Below are 22650 nucleotides of genomic sequence, written 5' to 3'. Positions count from 1 at the left end.
TTTTACATTTTTCATGGCTGCAAACTGCACGATGGTGACTGTCAAAGCGCGTCTTGCGTTGCCATATTGTAGAATTTCTCTTAAAAAATTTGATCAAGTTCACATAAAATACGTGGGAATTCGAATTACTGAAAATTCAGCCTTCCGCACTAATTCAAAATCCAGTGGAAAATACGGCAACATTCTGTATCCAGTTCCCGAGACGCAAAGTGCTTCTGTATCTCGAAAGCTAACGGAGATATTAAGCTGTCAGCTAAGCCGCCCCGTAGAGTCCCGATCCAAGACCAGCCAGCATTAGCCATAAGCTCGCTCCCATTTACTCAAAGAGAGCCTGGTTTTCCTAATTAGCTTAGACCTAAGTTCAGGTTAGCGTGAGAATGGCTATTTCATGGCTTTAGCGACACGAGTCCTGGCACACATTTTTGGAAAAAATTCGGCGCAATCTCGAAGTTGGAAGATAAACTCTGCTGAAGACTGAGGAACGCCCAAAGAGCCGAAACGAGTTTTCGTCAGATCGATTCTTTTGTGCTCACTTCGAGAGGATGGTTGTTATCATAATGAAAATCTCGCCCATTGGAGGCAAATAGAGAACGAGCGTGCCCAGGATTTTTAAACGGATGTTTATTGAATGAAATTTCAGAAAATGGAGCCTGTTTCCCGTATGGATCTTAGAAAAATAAGTAGACAATTTACCGGAGATTCCCGTTTTCCAAAACATAATCTACGGGCATGGTCAGAATTTGCTCTTGCCTGCCAAATAAAGGGTCTATTGTTTGACATGTAGTGAATTGAAGTTGGAAAAACGTTCGCTCGCTTTTTGAGTCGAAATTGATCGTCTTAACGGAATAGTCAAGCCGAAGATCGTTTCAAGGTCGGATCGTTTTCAGTGGCGTAGCTGCAAGAGCGTGCTGTTTCATTAAAATTCTTTTCTAAGCTACATGCCCTTCTGACTTTCAATAGTTGAACTGAATAGCTCTCGACATTTTGAAGTGTGCGATCGGCATCCAAATTCGTAGTTTTAAACGGCGTACGAAGAACAGAAATTTTTGAATTTTCGGAAATTGGAAAAAGCGTTTTCTTTACCTTAGAGACACCTATGGTCAAGGAAGGGTATTTAGGAAGGCAAAGGAGATAATGAAACACGATATGTTCAAGAAATACTCATTTACTGAATAAAACAATCACACTCAACAAATAGGCAACATCGCCGCCATTTTTTTTTTAGAATTATGGTGGCTGCAAATCGCGTGCCAAATGTGCCCCCTGCTGCCACATTGCAAAATTCCTCTTAAGGTTTCTGTAACTTCACTGCATTCTCAAAAAACACCACTTCGAATCCTGTTTGTTTTCATAATCGTAAAGGGATTATAAAAAGCCCCTTAATAACTTACTAATCGGCGAGGGATTTGAGGAAATGAATTCGTTCAAGCTCCGATAAATCTCCCGACGTGAACTTTTCCGTAACACACACCCATCGGAGACACAAAATCAAATTTCCCAAACCAGAGATAAAAGTGCTCATTACAGAACTTTGCAAGTTTGGATGAGTTTTTTGTCGCTGCCGTTTCAATGCGAGATTTCCACGCGGGAGGAAAAAGGTGCGACCCTCGTCATGTTTAAGTAAAATATAGCGACCACAAATCGTGGTCAAATTGTTGTTAAGACCGTTTTCAAAATTCCCCAAAAACTGAGGTCCATTTTTAAATTTATTGCCACAAACAAATTTAAAAAGGTTCTCGTATTCGAGTGCGTAATAAATATTTAAGAGCCTGGGAGCGTCAGTTTATATTTCTATTCAGAAAATCGGTTCTCTTGTTGGCGAATCTTTTCAAACCGAAATAGAAAATGCGTTCAAACGAAGAAAAAGTCATATATTATGCGATTTTTCAGCGAATTCGCAGTTTGCAAGACCGTCGACGGAATATTGAATGAATAAATAACTTTAGCGTTTCGGTGGAAAATCAGCTCCTCATAAATTCTTGTATTTCAACCGATTCTCTTTCGTGTTTGTTTTTTTTCGGCCGCTGGCGAAGTTTATTACTAATCCCTGTTTATTATTAATGTGACGTCACACTCAGGACGTAGTAAATCCCACGTAAACCGATACAAATTAGCGACCTCGTGCAGGCGGTCTTAATCACCATACGCCCTTCAGTTCCGCAAGCAAAAAACCTCAAAACACTTGCAAGTAATGAAAGAACATAATACGGGGCACTTGGGGGTATTCAGTAGAGACAAAAGGGTCGTGAGGAGGGTAAAAATCAACAACTTTTTCGCCCTTTGGCGTCCTAATTTCATACAAAACAGGGTGCCACGAGACCCAAGTGGTAGCAATCTACATTCACTTTGCCGCGCTTGTCTGAAGTCCCGGAAATTAATTTTTAGGCCTCATCTTTTTTGTGTCGGGCCGCCCGTTCGAGGGCAATATTGTGACTTGACGACGGTCCGATTGCGCCCGTGTTGACCACCCTGTATGGAATAATTGGGGTTCAGCGAACCGCTCGAAGCGTGATTAAAGGGAAACCTTGCACATTTCTTTGAGGGTGCATTCGGGGGAGGCAAGGAAAGTGGTTTAGTGCTGCCGGTGGAGAACTGACTGCTAATTGAGTAGCGCGGGGGGATGAGCTTTCGTTCTTAAATCCTCGGGGAGCCGTTCATATATTTAAGTTGCTGAAAATACGAAACTGGAGCCGAAAGAAGGAGCAGTAATCATGTTTCGTAATCCGTATAAATTTTCAACATATGCGGAATCCGGCTTCTCTGTCGGTCCGTGGCTTAGATTGGAGGTTTCGGCCCGAAGTTCAGAGTTTTTCTAACTATCCCTGAGTTTCGCTGGTTCGATACAAAAGATACTTTTCAGACCTCTCCTCGAAACGTTCGTTTCTGTTGGGCCTCATAGTTGGGAAAGTGAGTCGTTATCGGGTTCATGGCAATTAAATGCAATTTCGGAAAGGGGACCAAAGTGAGCGTCAAAATTCACTCGTTTTCGTATGACATGCACCACCCAGCAATAGTAATAATTAAGTATCGCAATTTAGGAAAAATGATGCATCACAACAAAGTATCAAATTTTCAGAGTTTCAATAAAAAAAAAACAACATTTATTAATAAAAAGGTTAATAAGGAGCGATATCGGCTTGTGCAGCTTGCGTGTACTCTTCGCGCTTTGCAATAAATGATCAATATCTTCTTGGGGTATTTCATTCCATGCTACGTCAAGCTGGTGTCGTTGGTCATCGTTGTTTGGAAGACTCGGTAAATTTCGTAAACTCATCATGTCTCAAAGATGTTCGATAGGTCATAGGTCTGGTGACCATACCTCCTCCCCCGTGAAGTAATCCTTGACGGCGGTTCCGGGGGGATCCAGGGTGAAGAGAAAAGGGTGTTTAGTGGGTAGGCGCCCCATTCAGGGGTGAATCCCACATAATCCGGCCGCCAGTCCATCAGGCCGGGTACCTTTAGAAGGTTTTCCCCCTCTATATAAAAAAAAGGACTGGTGACCGTACAGGTCAAGGAACGATTTCCAATGGTGCTTGTTCCAGGTATTTTCGGAGTAATGTATGCGGCCTTGCTTTATCCTGTTGAAAAATTCCCTTTGGCAAAGCCTACACGAAAAGTACTAATATCTGCCTCAAGAGATTGTTGTGAAAAAGAATCTTTTATCGGACCAATATATAGCTACTTATGTGGGATTTATTATTCATTCAGATAATTTTAAAAAATTGCGAAATCATGTCTTCAAAATGCCCTCCAATCAACTTTAACGCAATTTTGAATTCTATGTCTGAAATTTTGTATTATCCGGCGAAGCAAACCTCCGTTTTGATCTTGATCCAGGCAAGAAAAAATTATAAATGTTGTTAAGATTTATATTAATTCTCAAAATTCATAGGTCGGTGAGAATAATTTTTGGAATTTTTATCCCTGCTTGTTCGTCATTGGCATCGAAAATTCAGCAAAATGTTTACAAAAAATCCGGAAACCGGAAGTAGTTGTTTGATGCGATGTGTGCAGGCAACAGAGTTTATAGAGGGGGAGGAGGGAATCACTAAACTACCCTCCAAACGGGAAACATTATTAATTAATAATCTTAATAAATATTCGCCTATTCGATGCAAAACATTTTATCCAGAAAATCAACATTTTGGAGTTTAACAGTGTACACATGTAAATTATTCTTGCAAAATTGATAAGCGTAAAATAGAGCTATTTTGTTTAAAAATGAAATTATTAATAGCGAATATTCCAGGGATAGCCGTTTCTATGCAAATTCCATGTTAATCAGCAAAAGCAAACACAAACAGAAATTAAAAATGCGTACATGCAAAAAGGATTCATATTTATTACAGTTAAAATGGCAATTTTGTAATTCCTCTCGAAAATTCCTATTATGGAATAGTCAATACTTACATAACACAATCAGTTTCAAAGCAGATGGAATGGGCCTTTGATGATGTTGAACTTGTGCAAACTAGAACTATTGTTTCTCGAATATGATCAATACAACGTAACTTACTACAAAGGGGGATACACCCTCCTTATAGGTACTCATAGGATTAACTTATTCGAAACTTTAATTGAGGGAGCTCCTAGGAGAATGAACCAAATTCCTACAAGTGGTGTTTGGCTTCTTGCTTTCTACCATCGCGTCTTTTGAATATAATAAAGGGCGGTAATTAGTGCGTTTCCTATGCTCTGGTCCATACAGAGTGTCTCAGAAATGATAATTCAAATGAATATTGACACCAAGAATTATGCGGTTGTCGTGCAAAAATAACGAAATATCTGACGAACCTAAATCGGGACTTCGCGGTGGCCACAAAGGTTCATGCTTCTTGCTGCTCTATTGGGGGAAAAGTTCATATCCGAAAACTCCTCTACTTGTCTGAGTATAAAAACCAAAAACATTTTCTTTAGTGTCGAGGAACGTGCTCCAAAATTAGAGCTAAATCGTTTCTCAAGAAGCTCAAGTACCCCTATTCAGCTTTGCCGGAAGTTCAGCCGGTCCTTCGCCACACGTTAATTGAAAATTCATGTTGACACTGATGTTCTCTGATTAAATGAGGATTTTCTGTGTCGTATGTTGCTTTTGGAGTAACAAATTGTGGAGATCGATTCTGGGTCGAAAAGCCCATTGTCAGTACGTTTTGAAGGAGCGTGGAAGGATAGGGAGGCGCCTTCCTCCATAGGAATTCCATTCACTAATGATTTGCGTTAATGACCAGGGCGACTGCAGAGAAACGTCTGGTGTCATGTTCTGGATAGAAGATCCCCTTGGAAGATTTCCTCCTCTCATCCGGTTTGAAACAATTAAAAATTTAGGTCGATTTTTTTTACCTCTATAACCTACCTTCGTTCAGTCATTTTATAGTAATTGCAGTGGTTTAGTGCTTAACACTTGTGAGATTGACGCAGCATACAGGGTGTCCACAATGATGATGATGAATCTCGGAAACAACAAGCGGGATAATTTTCGACAAGCTGCGTTCCCGAATTCAAGAATAAATCCAGTCATGAAGAGGCACTAACACGCTTTGGCGAGAATGGCCACTGACGTCCATTTCTCGCGTTCGCTGACCATCTCGACCCCTCCAACACCCTCTAATCTGATCTAAAGTTCTAATCGTCTCTATGGATTTCCCTAGCCATAAGCTCTAGACGACATTCGAATGCAAATTATTCGGCTGATTGGTTAATTAATATTCAGGCGCTAAAGCAGGTAATTTCCGATATTTCTCATTGTCGGCACGGCTTCCCTAATTAAAGACGACTCGCTAAATCTAGATTCACAGCTGGTTGTGATATTCCCATGCGTCTTATTGTGACTTTGGCTCTGATTCGCTTATGGGGCTGTCATGAGGAGCACCACGGGAAAATTAATTCTGCCCGATGATGGCAGCGCACCCCAATTCGCTCGGTTGGTGATTTTGTTAATTGCGTGCTGTTTTTGCCGAATTTTTCCAAATTCACCGGTAAATATTTATTTTGATCGTAAAAGTCACCTTCCAATTATATCCCTTTGTTGTAGCTTTTATTGGGGTGTAATTCGCGTTTATGGTGGCGATAAAATTTCGATAGTGTCAGTAAACCCACGCAAAATATGAAAAATCAAAAGGCAGCATTCGTCTTTATCTTAGTACACGATAACAATGCGCTCCTAGGGGACAAATCTGATAAAAATAGTTAGTTGCGAATACAAATTCACACTAAAGCAAAACCCCAAATATTTGCCCAGTTCATTTATACGAAACTCGACAATCTATAAAGGACTAATTTATCTGTTTGCAGTTTAACTTAGAATTATGATGACAATTATTGTATAAAGTGGATAAAGTCACATTTATCGTGTAGAAGCACTTTAGACCCCCGCGTCGAATATCATGGCGTTCAACGATAAGAAAACGTTAAGTGGCGACATTCAAAAAATTGCCTTGGTGATGCAAAAAAGTGACCAGGAACCCAATAGGACTTCGGCACTTGGTTTAGTGGACACGTTATTGTCGATTTTCGTCGTTACGCCGCTGGTGATTTTCTGCTGGAGGGGCTCGTGGGGGTTTATGGATTTGCATGCAAAGTACTTTCCGAATTTATCATGTTTTTTAATTGGTAAGCTCTCATAAAGTTTAAAATTAAGCGGAGCAGTTTTTACTATCGATTTTAAAACTTTTTGTTTTAAGCCAAAAAAAATCGTATGTAATTTTCGGTTGAGAGTTTTAATCAGGATTGTATAGCATTAAGCTGACTATGTATTCCAGAAAGTTAATGCATAAATAAAATGTTAATTAATCAAAATCTATTCTGAACAGAATGGCGAATGCGCCTGTTAACGTTGCTCTTTTTGAATTTTTTTGTGGATATTTTTTAGTGGTGTGCAGCGTGTTTTCGCATTATCTTTTGAGCAGCTTTTAATACTGGACAATCACAATGAGGCTCTCTCTTATAATGTACTTATTTGCTCAGATGCGCGCCTCATTTCCAACACAATGTTAAGTTTACTTAACTTCAAGATGCACTGCAGATTCTTGTTGGCTTCGCCAACATCCAGACGGATCTATTTACGTTTTACCTATATTCTATCGCGACGAAAATATTGTCGTTATCAATAGCAATTTCGTTACTTGTACTATTATTACAAAAACGACTGATTAGCGGACGTAAAAATCGTATTACTGCAAATAGCAAATTAGTTTCCCGCCTACCCAGCATTAAATCGTGGGTGCAAAGCCGTTTATGTCGGGAATAAGTATCCTTTAATGGCCTTTAAAAGGTAAAAATGTATTTCCCTCCAGAATGAACTCCACTCAAGGCGTCCCTCGTAGTTAAAAAACCGTAATTTTTTAGGTATGATAATTCATGTATCTCTGGCTGTAGGGCAAGACAGTTTGCATGCAGCCATTATAAGTTCAGATAAGCACTGGGGCCTTAAGATAATCTTCCATTTTGCGCGAAGGTTATATACCTACGTTTTCTTCACTGCTACCATTCTGCATTGGAAAGGTCTGTTATCACCTTATGAATGACTTCTTAAATATTTTAAAGATTATCGAATAGGTGGTTGGGGTCTGATAGACTTACTGACTTCCCTGAAACTTAGGTCCAATGGCGTGGTGATTGCGGAGGGAAGCCACTGGTTTTTAATACTGTGCACATCAACTTTCTTGTTATTAATAGCTCTAAAGGGGCTTAGGAATTCCATTGCTCCTCCATTTGCCATTTGTATAGACAAGAGCAACTACGTCTTTCTGTTCCCCACGATGTTTCGGAGAAAAGTAAGATTGACATGTTTTTAGTTGCTTTGTTGCGTAATTTGATGCGATTTTAGTGCCAGAAAAGTGTCTTTCTCACAGCTCTAGATGCGTTCTTTTCAGTAGCAATTATGGGGAACTTGGTGGTGATATTCTGGAGGGGAGCATGGGTCATTATTGATATCCTCTTGATACCTGAGGACTTCAAATTCTCTTCTTGGTCAAGTCTAGTAAATTTGTCCATTCCTTGACAAATCAGGCAGACTAATACAGATTTTTTTCACAGGTATTAGGACTGCTCTCGGTGGGCTTAGTCTTTAGGCTAGAAAAAACCATGAAATGTTCGTGTTCGGTATACACAGGATGGCGCAAAATAGTCATAGCAGACTGCTACATTACCCTCTGTTGCATTGCCACCTTGTTGTACTGGAGGGGGGTTTGGAGTCTGATAAATATTTATTTTTTGCCAGGTATGTTCTAAAATTGCCTGAAAACGAGCGATAACTACTACCAATATACATGACCAATTTAGATGATGTGCAATTGAGCTGCCTATTATCCCACTTTGTCGGCTTTACGGCCTTAGTAGTAATAAACTGCTCGAATTCTTTACTTGTTCGAGGCATTTACAAGGATGGGAAAGAGTCTAACGGCGATTGCGTGATATTTCCTTGCCACTATCTGAGGATTATTTTGGATGTGGAGGATTCATATGCAAGTGAGGTGGTGGATTCAAATTTCGATAGCGAGAAGAGAATTCTTAGTAAACCTGACCCTGACATAGTCTAATATTTTTGTAAGGAACAATTTTGTGAATGATAAAATTTTGATTTTCTTAAGTCAGTATGTTTTATTTCACCTTTACGGTCGAATTAATTGTACTGGTAAATACGACTGTGAGGTGACTACCATCAAATTCCTCCATAAGCTGTAATAATAATGAATTTATGCAAATGGGCTAACACTTTTCTCCAAAAGGGATTTTTTGATTTTATTCTTAAATAAAACAATATCGTAGTATAAGTAAAATTCTACCTATAAAACCCAACAAAGTTTAGAAAGCTAAAAACAGGCAACACGGCAGCTCTCATTTGTTTTAAAATTAGCATGCCTACGAGTTGAGTGACGTAAACAGGCGAAGCGTATTCGGCGTTGTCAGATCTTTTCAGCTTGTGAATACTCCAGTATGTTTATCGATCTTTATTAGCTTCTAAATTAGGACAAAAATTCCCTACACAATACTAGAATCTTATGGTCAAATTGGGATTTTAAATTTTCTTATTTAAGTCACTGGGTTTGACCTTAATAGTATTATCTGAAATAGAAAACATTTCCATTGATTTGAAACTACAAACTGTCCGATTCTGGAAATCAGCCACGAGAATCTCGGTACCCATAAGACATAAGAGGTCGATTAAACTGGGGCACCATTTCGTAGAATTCCGACGACTTTCGGAGATATTCCAAAAACCAACATTTTGGAAAAACATTTTTATTTCTCTTCAGTTTAGGTAATTCAGTCTTACTCTTTCTACCTGATTGATCTCCAGAAATAGACCCCTTGTACGTGTGACCTTACCTGATCGAGGAACTGTGCGCCTCAGCACCAAGCCGCACATCCTATTGAAAGGATATTCAAAGCAAAGCGTCAGAGGCACTGACAAGATTAAGGTTATCAGCATATCACCCATAGAGTCCAGGGTCTGATCATGGTCCAACATTACCACTATGAATCACTGCGCAAGACAAACTGCAACTTACCGAAAGGAAATGGGAAAAATACGTGGGGGCTTTTTTGGAATTTTGCACCGCTGATTGGAAAAGATAGTGAAAGAGAAACACGTTATAGCCAAGTCTCCCCAATATCCTGAAGGCATCGCAAGAGAGGAAGGTATTTACGAGACCTGAAATTTGGATTTTAATTAGAAATATACGTGAGAAACACGTCCTTACCTCCATAGCCATTGTGACAAGCCCAAATTATCCAAATAACTCCTAAACTCCAAACTGAGCGATGGGTGGCGAGGAAAAGTGAGGAGTACAGCCTGTTGTACTCAAAATCCTCTAAACGAAATGAACGAGTTATCATCACAATAAAAGGCATAGAAATGGAGGCAGCGATCCATCCGATTATGTTCGTAATTTTCGAAATTTTAACTTTTTGATCCTTCGTCCTGAACAGGGCATGACCGAAGACTAATCCCAAGATATAAGGCCCTCCCCGGACTACAGGCTGGGTATAATGGTAGGCAAAATAATCCGATGAGAGCAGCCGCGGCCTAGAAATAAAACCAAAAGTAAACCAAATCAAGGTCGAATCGATATTATGGGTCCATACGTTACTGGCATTTGCCCATTGAACTCATGAGCCCAAGCCACGTAAAAGTTAACTGCGGTGCAGCCCATGTAAACACTGAATAATAATATGTATCCAGTTAATTGATTTCTGGCTAAAGCTATCAGGAGGAATGGCGACATGTAGTACCAAAACATGTCAATGCTCAAGAACCACGTTTGAACTATGCACTGAACTTCATCATTAATTTCGACCCATCGAGAGTACTCTAATACTTACGATATCTCGAGGATTAACAAAAGGTTGAATGTTAAGTAAAGCAGCCCACCAATAGCTACTACAACTGTTTTCAAAAGACTTTGCGAAACTATGGTACAAGGGGCCACCCCCGAAGTGCTTGGTTAGGGTGATGTAGCACCCTATTGCCAACATAAAGGGGGCCAGGAGCCTCAAGTGCCTGTTCAAGTAAAACAGGAGAATGTTGATTTTAATACCTCTCGATGTTATAGTGAAATAAGTGTAGCTGACTAAAGTAGAGGCCACTACGATGAAGGTGTCTACTGTAGTGGTAGCACCATGAATTGTGGTGGCTGCATAGGACTCTAGCCACTATAAGAGTAACGAATAGGTTTGAGGCGGGTTGTCCATTTTTTCTTTCATTTTTTGGGAACGCTGCCTTACTCACCAGTAGAGGTGAAGTTGGGATTCTTGACAATGGTGAATGCACTTACAGTGGAACAATAAGGAGGGCACTCGTCATATTTTATACAACTGACACTTAGTAAAGAGGTATTCTGTTCCTGGTTAGTTTTAACTGAGAATGGTGTGTGATCTCACCTGTATTTGTGTGTGAGGCGTTATTTCCAAATAGAGTAAACAAAAACAAAGGATTCTCAACAATGGCGAATCTGTCGTCATTGGACTATTGAGCAGGTCAGTGATCTTTCTTGTCATGGCCAATCCTTGGTAAGGAATGAATGTTATTCTCAATTAGTTTTAACTGAAGTATTGTGCGTTTCCATCTCTATTGGTTTTTGAGACGTTATTCCCAAAAAGTAAAAGAATGAACGAACCATCAAATTTTAATAAAGCCCTTGTATTTTGCCTTTAATGTTGTTTACTCACGTCAACAAAATCCATAGAATTTAGTACAGGGGTGACCAAATTGTGTACAAATCGATGTCCATAAACTATGAAGTAAATCGATAAAAGTCGTATACCGTGCAAACAACGAATGTCATTTTTGCTTCTGGAACGTGAAAATAGAGCTGCGGCGTTCCGTTTCAACGAAAACAAATTTATTATGCCAAAAACTTCGTCTGAAAGGAAATTTCTTTGGAAATTATATCATGAAAAGTCGGCAACAGTCTGACCTTCGGCCATTAACATGTCTGCAATGGTACTGATCGCTACTGTTGCCAACACCAATCCGGCACAAAGCCTGAAATTCATTGAACTCAGAAGACCAATAACTCAGAAAATTGACAAGTTACAAGTAAATGAAGTCTCCTTGAGTTACCCTTGGCAAATCGTCTATGGTCGTGCAGTGACCCTCAGACAGCGATATCGTGAAGTTGAGGCCATCACCTAACTCAGTTACAAGTTTGCCGAAATGGTTGAGAACGTCGTGGTGATTGCACGAGTCCGGTACGCACACTGACCACATTATTTTCAGGTCTTCAAGTACGTTGACTCGCAAGTTTGCGAAATGCTGAAAAAGGCGTAAAAGGGCCAAGTTGGGGCAGTTTTGCCCGTCGCCTGCGCATGGATTTTCATACTCTTATTTGTTGCGTCACTGTCCTATTGTCTTGGGTATAATTTGTGTTGCCTTGATGTTGTCTTTGTTGATGTTTATATAGTCCTCGTCATTGTTGTGGCGTTTGCTGTTTATACTAGATGGACAATAGGCCAAGACACAACAGGTAATAACATGATAAGCGATGCGCACGCGGTAAGTGAGGCTGTTGTTGTTGTCCTTGCTATGCTTGGAGGGCGAGTACGAGGGGGGGTTGGGGGGCGGGAGCGGCGGCGGCGGGAATTGCGATATTGTGGTTCGCCCAATTTGATTTCCTTATGGGATTTTACATTACTTTCTTTGTTAATCTACAGTTTTCCATGGGTGGTGTACTTGTGAGCTTCACTCTCCAGCAAGATAATGGAACTTTTTTCACGTACGTTTTCCATAAGGAACTTTTTCGCAATCAACCCTTTTTGTATTGCTGAACTCGGCGACGGAGCGATTCGACATGCCAATATTTGCCTGGAAATCAACGTGCCAGACGTAATCAAGCCAGTGTTCGGTTTCTAATCCAGGTTAACCGGCATTTTAGCGGTTGACAGTTGATTGGCAGCGGTTTCTAAAAGGATCTTGTCGGACATCCAGTATTTAAGGCCCGCCCGCCGTTCAAACTTTAAATCTTACATGGGAACTTTTTTCGTCTATATACATCTCCATTAAGTGTCGGACTCAATATTGCCCTCCTTCTCCAGAATCTTTTCGCATAAGCTCTTAATTTTGGAGCCTTCAGGACCCGGGGGCCCTTCATAGGATTGGTCAATAGAAATCTTTCCATCTTCGCCGCTGCCCGATCGAAAATTCAATTTGTACTTGGAGACCCTTTTAGAATATTGGGATAAATCGAGTGTAAACAAGCAACATTTTAGCCGGAAGAAGCTCTGAAAATAGAGTCGTTTTTGAACGCTGCCGGTCTTCAAAACAAAATTTCCACAAACTTTCGGTATTACGAGCCCTTTAACGAGAAACCGTCTAGCTCAAATTGCCGGCACTTAAAAATAAAATTCTCGAATGGCTATTAACTGTAATAACCCGGTTTAATTTTCCAGATTTAGTTAATCCATAAAAACTTCTTGTAATAGCAGTTTTGGAAGTTAAATGTATTATTTAAGAGAGGCGAGTGCGGACGAGCACGTAAAGCTTTTCGTAGTGACGAAAGAAGTACCTTCTCAGAAATTTTTTGCCTGAATCCCAGTATGGTCTTGAGCAGGTCATCCGAGGGGTAAACGTGTAGCATGCAATGGCGCCCCTTGATGAGCCCCGAGGCGGTCTGCTCACGGACGTTGAGGCACTGCTCCCAGGCTCCCAGCTCAGCCAAATTTCCTCCAAGAATTCCAGACATTAGCTTGGATGACGCATCGAACACTTCAACACGAAACGATTCGTAAATTGCCAAGGAAAAGCTGCTTTGGCTCACTTCTCAGGGCCCACGGCTCCAGGGCTCTCAATCCAACTTTAAACTCATTGATGTGAGCCTTACACAAAGAGTTGTTGACGTCGTTTAATCCGTAGGTGCTTAAAATCTGGTTCATTATAAATCCTTGTTTGGAATTGAGTTTTACGGGTTTTCGTGTCGTGTTTGCTGGCGATTTGCTCCCGTTAACCTTCGGATGTCCCGCTGCGTCTGAAATGGGCATTATTTTGGCGCGCTGACCCCTCCCAGAAGCAATTCGTTGCAGCCCCCGCTAACCTGAACTAACCCGAAACTAATTCGGAAAAATTCGAACTTACCACTTTCGAACTTCATTTCCCCGGATTTAATCCTTTTACCCGCAGACATGTCTTTTTGCTCCGTGATTTTTCCGTCGTTTGTGTCGGCTTGAGCGAAATCAATTTTGGAAAGTCGATTTTGCGCCTCTCGGTTTGTGGAAATTAAATTTTCGTTTTCGGTACTTATAACTGCATTATTTTCCATCGGTTGCGTTAAATTGGACTTTGGTGAGCCACTGCTGTTCAAAGCGTAAAACTTCCAGCTTTCGACCGAAATGCCTAGGAGGGTTAAAAGCAAGAAATACTTTAGTCCAGCCATGTGAGCGATGGAGGAGGAACTGCTCTATGCGGGGCTCAGGAGTCTCTAAAACATTCTACTGTCGCAAATACACTCAAACTGGATGACACTGCATCATTAATAATTTGCATCAGCCATTGCAAAGCACTCCAATATTTCAAGCTTTAATAAGCTCTTTGATGGTTAAATTGCACATGTCATCAACTCGTCATGGCTGCTGAAATACTATGAATTATGCCGTTCAGCTAAAATTGCGAAATTTACTGGTTTTGATGGCTTATTTGTGACCTATTTCTATAAGTTTTGTGTTAACAAAATTAATAAATTATTAATCATTCTACCTCAGGGAGAAAGAGAGAAAGAGGAGGAGAGAGGGAGAGACGGTGAGAGGGAGAGAGGGAGAGAGGGAGAGAGGGAGAGAGGGAGAGAGGGAGAGAGGGAGAGAGAGAGAGGAAGGGTGAGAGAGAGATTCGACGTAATAATTACAACGCAAATACAGCAATTTATAAATTTTAATTGGAACATTATCGGATGACCTTAATAGCATTTTCGAGATATAACAGACACTCCTTAACCGTAATAGCGTTTTCCAGCAGTACGATTAATAATGCGACAAATATTCCGACCCAAAAAGATATTTATTTTGTATAGAACATGACTAAATCGTCCAGAAATTGCCGGAGATTTCCAGCAGCGCAGCTGAGTCTCATTAAGTGAATTTTTGTTCAGGTACTTTGATATCTAATTTAGTAAGCCATAGGCGTGGAGGCACTTTCCTCCATGAAATCAATTTTTTCGAACCCATAAAAGAAATTAAATTCATATGGTGCACAGATGACTAAATCGTCAAAACTTCCTAGCGGGATCCAGGAACGTAACGAAAGAATTTTTTCAGATACTTTAGTGCCTAATCTATCAACAAATCGGCGAGAAATCATTCCCTTCATGACTATTTTTGCAAACCAAAAGAGGGATTTACTTCATATGGTACATGCATGACTAATTCTTCCAAACACATCTAGGAACGCAGCCGAACAATGTCCAAAGTATGTTTTCCACACACTTTGACACCTAATCTATTAACCTACAGGCGTAGAGGTGGTTCTTTCCATGATGATTACTTTTAAAATGTTAGGTTTTCCAACCGGTCACAGCCACAATGACATAGATTGGTGATGGTAGTATGGACCCATAACCAACAGAGTGTTTACTCTCTTCTCTAATAAATGATAATCAAGTAACGCACCACTCTAATACTAAACTAACTCCATATTTGAAAGTTAGAGGCTCGAGAGCCCTTAATTTCATTTTAAACTCGACGTGATCTCATGGAAAATTATTGTTAACGTCATTTAAAGCAAACGTGCTTAAAACCTGATTCAAGACAAGTCCTTGCCTCATATTGGATTTTACAGGGCTCCAAACTCTCCCTCGTGTTTTGTATGATATGTTTTGTCCACGTTAAGGGCGAACCATTTTTATAGTGAAGTATTTCACATTTCTTTAGTGTACAATAGCAATATATAGAGTGTCTCGGAAATGTTGCTACCAATGGTGGATGCAATAGAGCGATCCAGCTGAATATACCTTGGAAAAAGTGCTCGTCTTCCTTATGAGGGATGTTTGAGCCGTTTTCCCAACGTTCAATGGTATGATACACATTTTACTGTTAATTCAATTTATCACTTCAAAAATCTTCTAGGAGCAATTGAAGCCTGAAAATCACACGCTGTGGGTTTTATTATCGGTGTACAGAATCAAACATATATTTGGACACTTTGCAGCTTGAAAACGAGCAACCTTTGAGTGACGCAACTCCAACTCTACGTTTTTACCCTCTAGCTCTCAACACTTATCTGTGCGATTATTTCTGGGACATCCTGTATATCTTCAACGCAATATAAGATAGCAAAAGTTAAACTTCGTGAGCCGTAAATCTGTTTTGAAAACAGCAGTGTTCGCATATCCCATTTTCCATGAGAGTTTTCTTGAGCTGCCTAGGAACGATTATAATATCACATCCATGCTGTTGGAAAATAACTTCGTGTTTAGAGTCAATAGGTCTTAAATCCAGAGTGTTTCTGTGCCCTAATTTAACCATGTTACTTATTTATTATGCCCTCCATGAATTAATAACCACGTTAAACCTGCCACAAATATAATTTATGAATTATTCAATAATAATAATAATGATTACTAGCAATGCTAGTGTTATAATTTTTATTCGAGAGCGATCGGTAAATTAAATAGATTGCTAATATATCACGTATATCCTGCAAAATTAGAATTACGGCTATAATATTAATTAATTTAAATGTTATAGGAAATCATCGAAAATGAGATGCTTAATTTAAAATTTATGTCTACTAATTAATGTGATATTACATATTATAATACCTGTGCTTAACAGGACTCTGTAGGGCAACCAGGGAAATTTGTGATTGTTTTTCACTTGCCGAAGCAACGTATTAAAAAAGTGCCAATGTAGGCGTCAAATAGGATATAAATTGGAATTTTGCCAATTTTGTCAATCAGGGGCATCATCGCCCTCCAGGCGAAGAAAGGAAACTCCGACCCTCCAGTTCAAGAAGTTAAGTTTGGACACTGCCGACCAGAAAGGGAGACTCCAGTTGGGTAAGTCCACCCGGAAGACCCGATTTAAACCCATTACATGTTTTTGAGGGTCACCCTGAATTCCTCACTGTCCTGCTGTTATCGCCCGCGGAGCACGTCACTCGACTCGGTCAGAGAAAGGTTTGTTCAGGTTAGTTTAAATACAGGGTGATTACAAAGTCGGAATTATCCTTGCATCAGCGAATAGAAGTTAAAAAATAAGATTTTTTTCCTTTAGCCTTTTTTGGAAATATCAACATCGACGGAGATGCAGGGTGTCAGTTTCGTTTAAAAAATGAAGATTTATTAATAATTGTCCGAACCACTTGAGACGATTATATAAAACGTTGTAGATGCCAATAGCTATGTGAGAGGGAATCTCTCCAATAAGCAACATGATTTTTATGTTTACCAGTGGTGCGTGTTTAAAAAAGTTCTTTAATATTTTTGGAAAAAATGGTACGTCACTGATTTTTTTTTCAATAAAAATAATTATTAAATTTAAAAAGATTTGATTTTGGTTTTCATATTTTTAAAAGCAAGTTCAGTTGCTATTTAGGCATTTAGCCAAAATTCGAAAATTTTTTAAACTTGTTTTTCGGTAAAAATCATCGAAGTGATGGTCCCAATGCAATTTGACTATCAGCAATATTTGCGCAATATTGTTTAATTATCTCAAGTGGTTTGGCAATTATTAGTAAATTTAAATTTTTTAAATAAAATTTTCACACCTTGTGCCTCCGTTGATGTTGATATTTCCAAAAAGCGTCAAAGGAAAAAATTTTATTTTTTGGGGTCCTATTCGGTGGCGCAAGGGTAACTCCAACTTTGGAATCACCCCGTATAATCAAACCGGGGAAATTTATAGTTATTTGACAATATAAATATTAAAAAAATGTAAATATAAGAGCGAAATAAGATTTAACTCTGGATTGAAATGTCATTGAGAGGGAACAAAAACATTCAATCCATCGACGAAATGCATATTTAATTCCCCGCTTTATTCGGATCAATTCCGTATTTTCGGGCATAAATCAATGGCCAGGATACGATACGATTTGGCCGGAATCCAGAATGCAGCATAAACCCGCTTTAATTGTAAATAACTCTTAATCCGGATTTGGCATTTTGCTTGGGATTTGCTGGGTGTCACATCATAGTTAACACGCATCATCGCCCTTTTCCAACTTTTAATCCCTTGCGGATCCCTATCCTTTCGCGAACAGTCTACTTGGGTTTATCGGTTGTGGATGGATGGAGGGATGATTAAATGGCTTGAAGGCGCAAACTTTAAATCCAGCTGCAGAAAACTGAGAATTGATTTAACAACACGCACACACGCCCGCTGTGTCGTGTTCTCGCAGCTGAAACTGAAACTGTAGAACAACGCGCTCTAACATGCACAATAATTTAGTTGTGTCATAAACTGACACGGTCATATTTCAGTTATGCACTGCCGGCCATATTTCCCTTCATACAAGCGGGTCCCTATTTAAAATCGACAAAGCTGCACAGAATGCAATTTTAAATCTGGGGAAGTTTAGTCCTTTTATATTGCGGCCATTTTTCAAGACGCCACCCGAAATGGCCGGTTGACATATGCTCCGGGGCATGTGTTTGGAATGGATGGAAATTACGATCGGGGAAGGCCAAAAAATCTTGTTTTTTTTTTTTTTTTTTTTTTGTATAATACGGACCATTTAAATCGAACAGTCATCAGTTTCCGAACGTGCAGTTTGGAGCTTAAATGTGGCTGAAGATGGGAGCAACAGCCTTCGGAGCTATAGACCTCCAGGCGCAAGCAATAGATTGCTCCTTATAAATCCGAGCATCTAAATATTTGCGGGGCCTGGTAAGTAATGTGGAATCCGGGGACTATGCAATTTGAGACGACGCCCCATTTATCTTGGAATATAAGGCCCCATTGAGAGGCAGAGCCAGCGGAGCGCCCCGATGTTCTCTCTTCACACCTCACTTACTCTTAATTATGAGGGCTTACACGTTTGGCAGACCCCCTATCGAATCTATTGCTCTTAACCATTATAAGGCGGAATACGTCCTAAGTCCTCGAGTGTCAAGGAATAATTATAATTGGAATTTATCGCTTCAAACACCATCCACTGTAAATCGGGTAAAATATGCGAAAGAGTACGGAAAAATAAAAATTTTTGATTTTTTCGAAAGTTATTTATATGTTTTTAAAGTATGCAGCACACTTTCAAGGCCGTGAGAAAGGCTTCTTCGTACTTTTCTTTTGATTTGAGGGCCGATGGGCTCAGAGGAGTTGCGGGGCCTTCATATTCAAGGCAGACTCAGCGACCAGAAGACGCAGGTGGCGTCGGGGAAAGGTACGAGTTATCGCTCATACGTAGGGCAACTTTTAAAATACTTTTTTTAATGTAACGACGTGAATTTGATTTAATCTATCACATAGATTATTAATTAAAATTAAAAATAAATTTATTAATGTTGAGGTTTATTTGTTAAAAGTCTCTAAACCGTAAATAAAAAATATTCTAAAGCACATCGATCAAAACTAGGGCGACTAAATCATTTCTTATAGTTTTCTTCACCATTAAATCTTTTATTTACGATCTCGTACCATATCTCTAATTTTTAATCGCTTCCCAACATCTGCTGTTCATAGTCATTAATAATTTTTCAAAATAATCCTCGGATATTGAGTTTTAATTCTTTAGAATCTCTTCGAACAAATCTGCTATATTTATTATTATTTTCTCATGAATTCTTCTGCTAATTTCCTCCCAAAAGTTCTTTATGGGGTTTTATGGGTCATCACATTAACGTTATGTTCGGATACCAATTTTTTATTAATTTGAAGGTAGGCGTCGGGTCGTAGTCGTGTTGAACGATCACCGATGGCTCATATTTTCTTTTGCCCAGGGCAACACGTTTCTAAAATATATTTATAGACATATCGATCCATAATGCCATCAATTTTTACTAAAGGACCCACGCCAAACCCTGCGAAGCACCTCCAAATTATAACACCGCAACCTTCATGTTTAACCGTCGTTTTAGTTTTATTTCGGATTAAACCGGTCATTAGTTGGTCTTCTACTCCAACAAATTTCGTGCGATGCGAACAGTTTAAATTGACTTTCATCTGAGAAAAGTACAATTTTCCATTTTTCATATCACCAGTTCACGTGGTCTTTCGCAAAATGCAATTTAGCCTTTTTATTTTTCTTTGAGATGAGAGACTTTTTGCCGACTTTCTCCCATATAAACCAGCGCTCCTTAATCTTTGTTTTATGGTACTCACCGATACTGAAACACATAACTCTTCTTGTACGCGATTTGCGCTCCCGAACCTCGGTGGATAACATTTTAATTCTTCTTTCCATCATTTTACCAGTTTTCCGTTTTCCACCGCACTTCGGAAGCTCATCTACGGTCCTTCTATTTTTAAAGTTATAAATCATCCTTGATGTCATTGATCTATTTAGATTTATTATAAATATTTTACAATTCTGCACTGCTTTTCACTACTTTTACAAATTTTTTGTTTTAGCTGAAGTCATGAATGAACACCCCTTGGCATCTTGAAACATTTTGAATCAATACTGCGAGCAGCAGAGTCGACACCCATGATAAGATAAATAAACAAACTGGTTGAGCTACACATGAAACCTACGAAAAACAAAAGAGTCTGAAAAAAGGACATGAACACAATGTATTAAAATTATATTTGTATTTTTACAACATTGGAAAATTAAGAAATATATCGCGCTAATTAAAAACAAATATATTTTTTTAAATATGGTTATTTTAAATTTTTAATTAGTTGCTCTGCATGTGAGCGATAGCGCAGGGGGTGTCCGAACAAGATATAGGTGGCGTCTAAATAAAATACTGATACTCCACTGTGCATACTAAATTCTACCAATATTTGTGAATGGTATATTTTATACAAAAACGGCCGTAACCCTCACATAAATTTTCCGTCAAATGTTGCAAGACATAAAATTTAGTTTGGCTATTTTGCGATCAACAAGAAGGTTTTTCCTCGCTTTTATGACGTCAGAACAGTATAAATCACGTATAAAATGAAAATAAAGAAACTAAATGAAGAATCAGCTAAAGTCGGTCATAAAAATATTCAACGTCACGCGACTGAAAGTCTTTTCTGGCAGGGGAACCAAGTAGGCTCCTGGCCGAGCAGCGGGCCAGGGCTGGAAACTTGGAAAGCCCCTTTCCAGCCTCTTAAAGTCAAAATGACTATCGCCACATTTGACATTGACATCAAATGTCAATTTCAAATGTGACAACCAATATGTTACTTTTGACATACGTAAAACCGCCGGCTGGCGCTTGACAGGTGCGTCGGCGTTTAGTGATTTTAGAGTAACGTCAAAAAATGCATAGTCGAAGGTCGAATCGTGGCGCCAATATCAGCTGGTTTTCTTGGTTGTTATCACACGACGTGAAATTTTCCGCGAACTAATTATCTGAAGTCCCCGCACGGAACTTTCGGTCCTGTGTCTTCGTTAAACAACATTTTCGGATGTAATTGAAACTTTTTCAATACCCGGCTTGCATCCACGTCAAAAACATAAATTTTGATCCATTCATTTTAAAGCTGGATATCGCCCCCCCCAGGCTAAACACATCCACCTGCCTTCAAAAGGTGAAAACTGCTTTTATCTTGCTGAATATCAAATAGTCTGCAACTTTCGCAATATATTCTGATGTAAGCCATCAGTCGAATTACCTACATTGGGAAATAAGCAGGATATGTGACGTTTATAATTCACGAGCTAGAATTTGTTTGTGAGATATTTGAAGTAAACAGGTTTCGGGGCAGTCTTCGAATTTATGATTTTGCAATGGATCGTCTTGAATATTGTTTTTCCTGTTTTTTTCCCCGTCTGTGGATGGGGGAATACGAATTTAAGTCGACATTGTCGTTTTAATGAACTGATGGTACGTCTTGCATGATCGTAAAATTCTCTGAAGAGACGTAAAGTTTAACGGCCCTTTTGTAAGAGGAGACATCATTTCCCGTTGCTATTTATGAAATATTCAGCGTTATTTTGTTGAAGTTTATAGTCTTGGGGGGAGTTCATAAAAGTCAATAAAATAGCCGTTGTTGTCGGTCGCCCTTCTTTAGTAATTTCCAAACTTTACTGCCGGACATATTCCTAGTTAGGGTTTTTTCGCTCGAAATTTCCAGGCAGCAGTAAATTCGCACGAAAATCCAGACGATCATCTTCGTACTGGAGGTACAGTCTCCACCGATTATTCTTCATTTGTAGAGCAGGAAATTACAAACATTAAAACTTTATTTCTAATTTACAGCGGCGCTACCTCTTGTTTCTGCTTCATTAACTTTACGCGCCTCGCACTGATTAATTAATTTTTGTTAAGAGTTAGATTTGTAATGTCTCATTTCCTGCCTCTATTATTCGTTGGGCTCTAACACCGCGGATTTTCTCCGCTTTTAATTTTACGATTTGACTATTATCCTTTGCGGTAACATTATTAAAATTCAGACCATATTAAAGCAAATTGTTTGTAGGTCTTGTAATTTCACACATTTCTGCGTTTACAAAATGCAAACGCGTTAAAACTATGAGAGCATGAGAGGACCAGGATATGGTGTGGCTCGGAGAGTGGGGAAAATTATTTTAATTTAGACGCTATATCGCGAGAGGTGACACTTTTATATAGAAATTTAAATTAGAATCTCTATCCCAAAATGAGCGTTGTTCCGCCATGTCCCGTCGCAACTAGGGAATTTTCAAATTCCATATCTTATGGAAATCCGAGGGGTTTTGTTCGCTTTCAGGTCTCATTTACCCCTAATTGTGTCCATACATGCCGGAACAGATTCGCTCGGCAAAAAGGCGGAAAACCGTGTCCGAAAACTAAATTACACGTTCCCGTCAGACATTATAAGGTGCAAAATTACTGGGGAGCCCCAGGCTTGTTTTTGCACTAATAAGACAAATTACACAGAGGCCTTAACTAGTTGGTAATAGCCTACGTTGAACTTTACCCGCCTAGCCCGGGAATCGATCTAGATTAATGGTCGGGTTTGTTACAATATCATGATTCATGATTCAACTTTGCCAATTACTTCGCTCGTTTTATCTAAGTTTTTTAGCCGAGAGGCTGAATTATTGCTAATTGCACGAAATCAATTTACGAGACGGCGATGAGATGATTC

At 39.4% G+C, this 22650-nt stretch overlaps 2 protein-coding genes across 5 annotated transcripts in view; one reads left to right on the top strand and one right to left on the bottom strand.

Moving 5' to 3' along the window:
- The first annotated feature begins 6134 nt into the window (after positions 1-6134).
- LOC136343550 (uncharacterized) lies at positions 6135-8584 on the top strand. The gene is made up of 6 exons (XM_066290331.1): positions 6135-6606; positions 7342-7497; positions 7552-7769; positions 7823-7975; positions 8032-8215; positions 8278-8584. Exons 1-6 carry the CDS (start codon positions 6381-6383, stop codon positions 8532-8534), a joined length of 1194 nt encoding a protein of 397 aa, XP_066146428.1. The 5' UTR covers positions 6135-6380; the 3' UTR covers positions 8535-8584.
- Positions 8585-8725: 141 nt separating this feature from the next.
- LOC136343548 (O-acyltransferase like protein-like) overlaps positions 8726-22650 on the bottom strand; it is a 50189-nt gene continuing 36264 nt past the window's right edge. For 2 of the 4 annotated variants that reach the window (XM_066290330.1, XM_066290329.1), the window contains exons 2-13: positions 13568-13825; positions 13254-13460; positions 13002-13201; positions 11535-11752; positions 11415-11482; positions 11167-11360; positions 10321-10650; positions 10084-10271; positions 9699-10024; positions 9507-9649; positions 9325-9448; positions 8726-9060 (exon numbers count right to left, since the gene is read on the bottom strand). In XM_066290330.1, the coding sequence (XP_066146427.1) occupies positions 9014-9060; positions 9325-9448; positions 9507-9649; positions 9699-10024; positions 10084-10271; positions 10321-10650; positions 11167-11360; positions 11415-11482; positions 11535-11752; positions 13002-13201; positions 13254-13460; positions 13568-13751 (2229 nt within the window). In that variant the 5' untranslated portion in view covers positions 13752-13825 and the 3' untranslated portion in view covers positions 8726-9013. Of the gene's footprint in view, positions 9061-9324; positions 9449-9506; positions 9650-9698; positions 10025-10083; positions 10272-10320; positions 10651-11166; positions 11361-11414; positions 11483-11534; positions 11753-13001; positions 13202-13253; positions 13461-13567; positions 14234-22650 lie in introns of those variants that run through there. The other 2 variants (XM_066290328.1, XM_066290327.1) reach the window with 2 other exon arrangements.

Source organism: Euwallacea fornicatus, chromosome 15, assembly GCF_040115645.1.
Source record: "Euwallacea fornicatus isolate EFF26 chromosome 15, ASM4011564v1, whole genome shotgun sequence".
Lineage (NCBI taxonomy): Eukaryota > Metazoa > Arthropoda > Insecta > Coleoptera > Curculionidae > Euwallacea > Euwallacea fornicatus.
The sequence above is the reverse complement of the archived record's forward strand: the minus strand, read 5'-3'. Positions and strand labels throughout refer to the sequence as shown.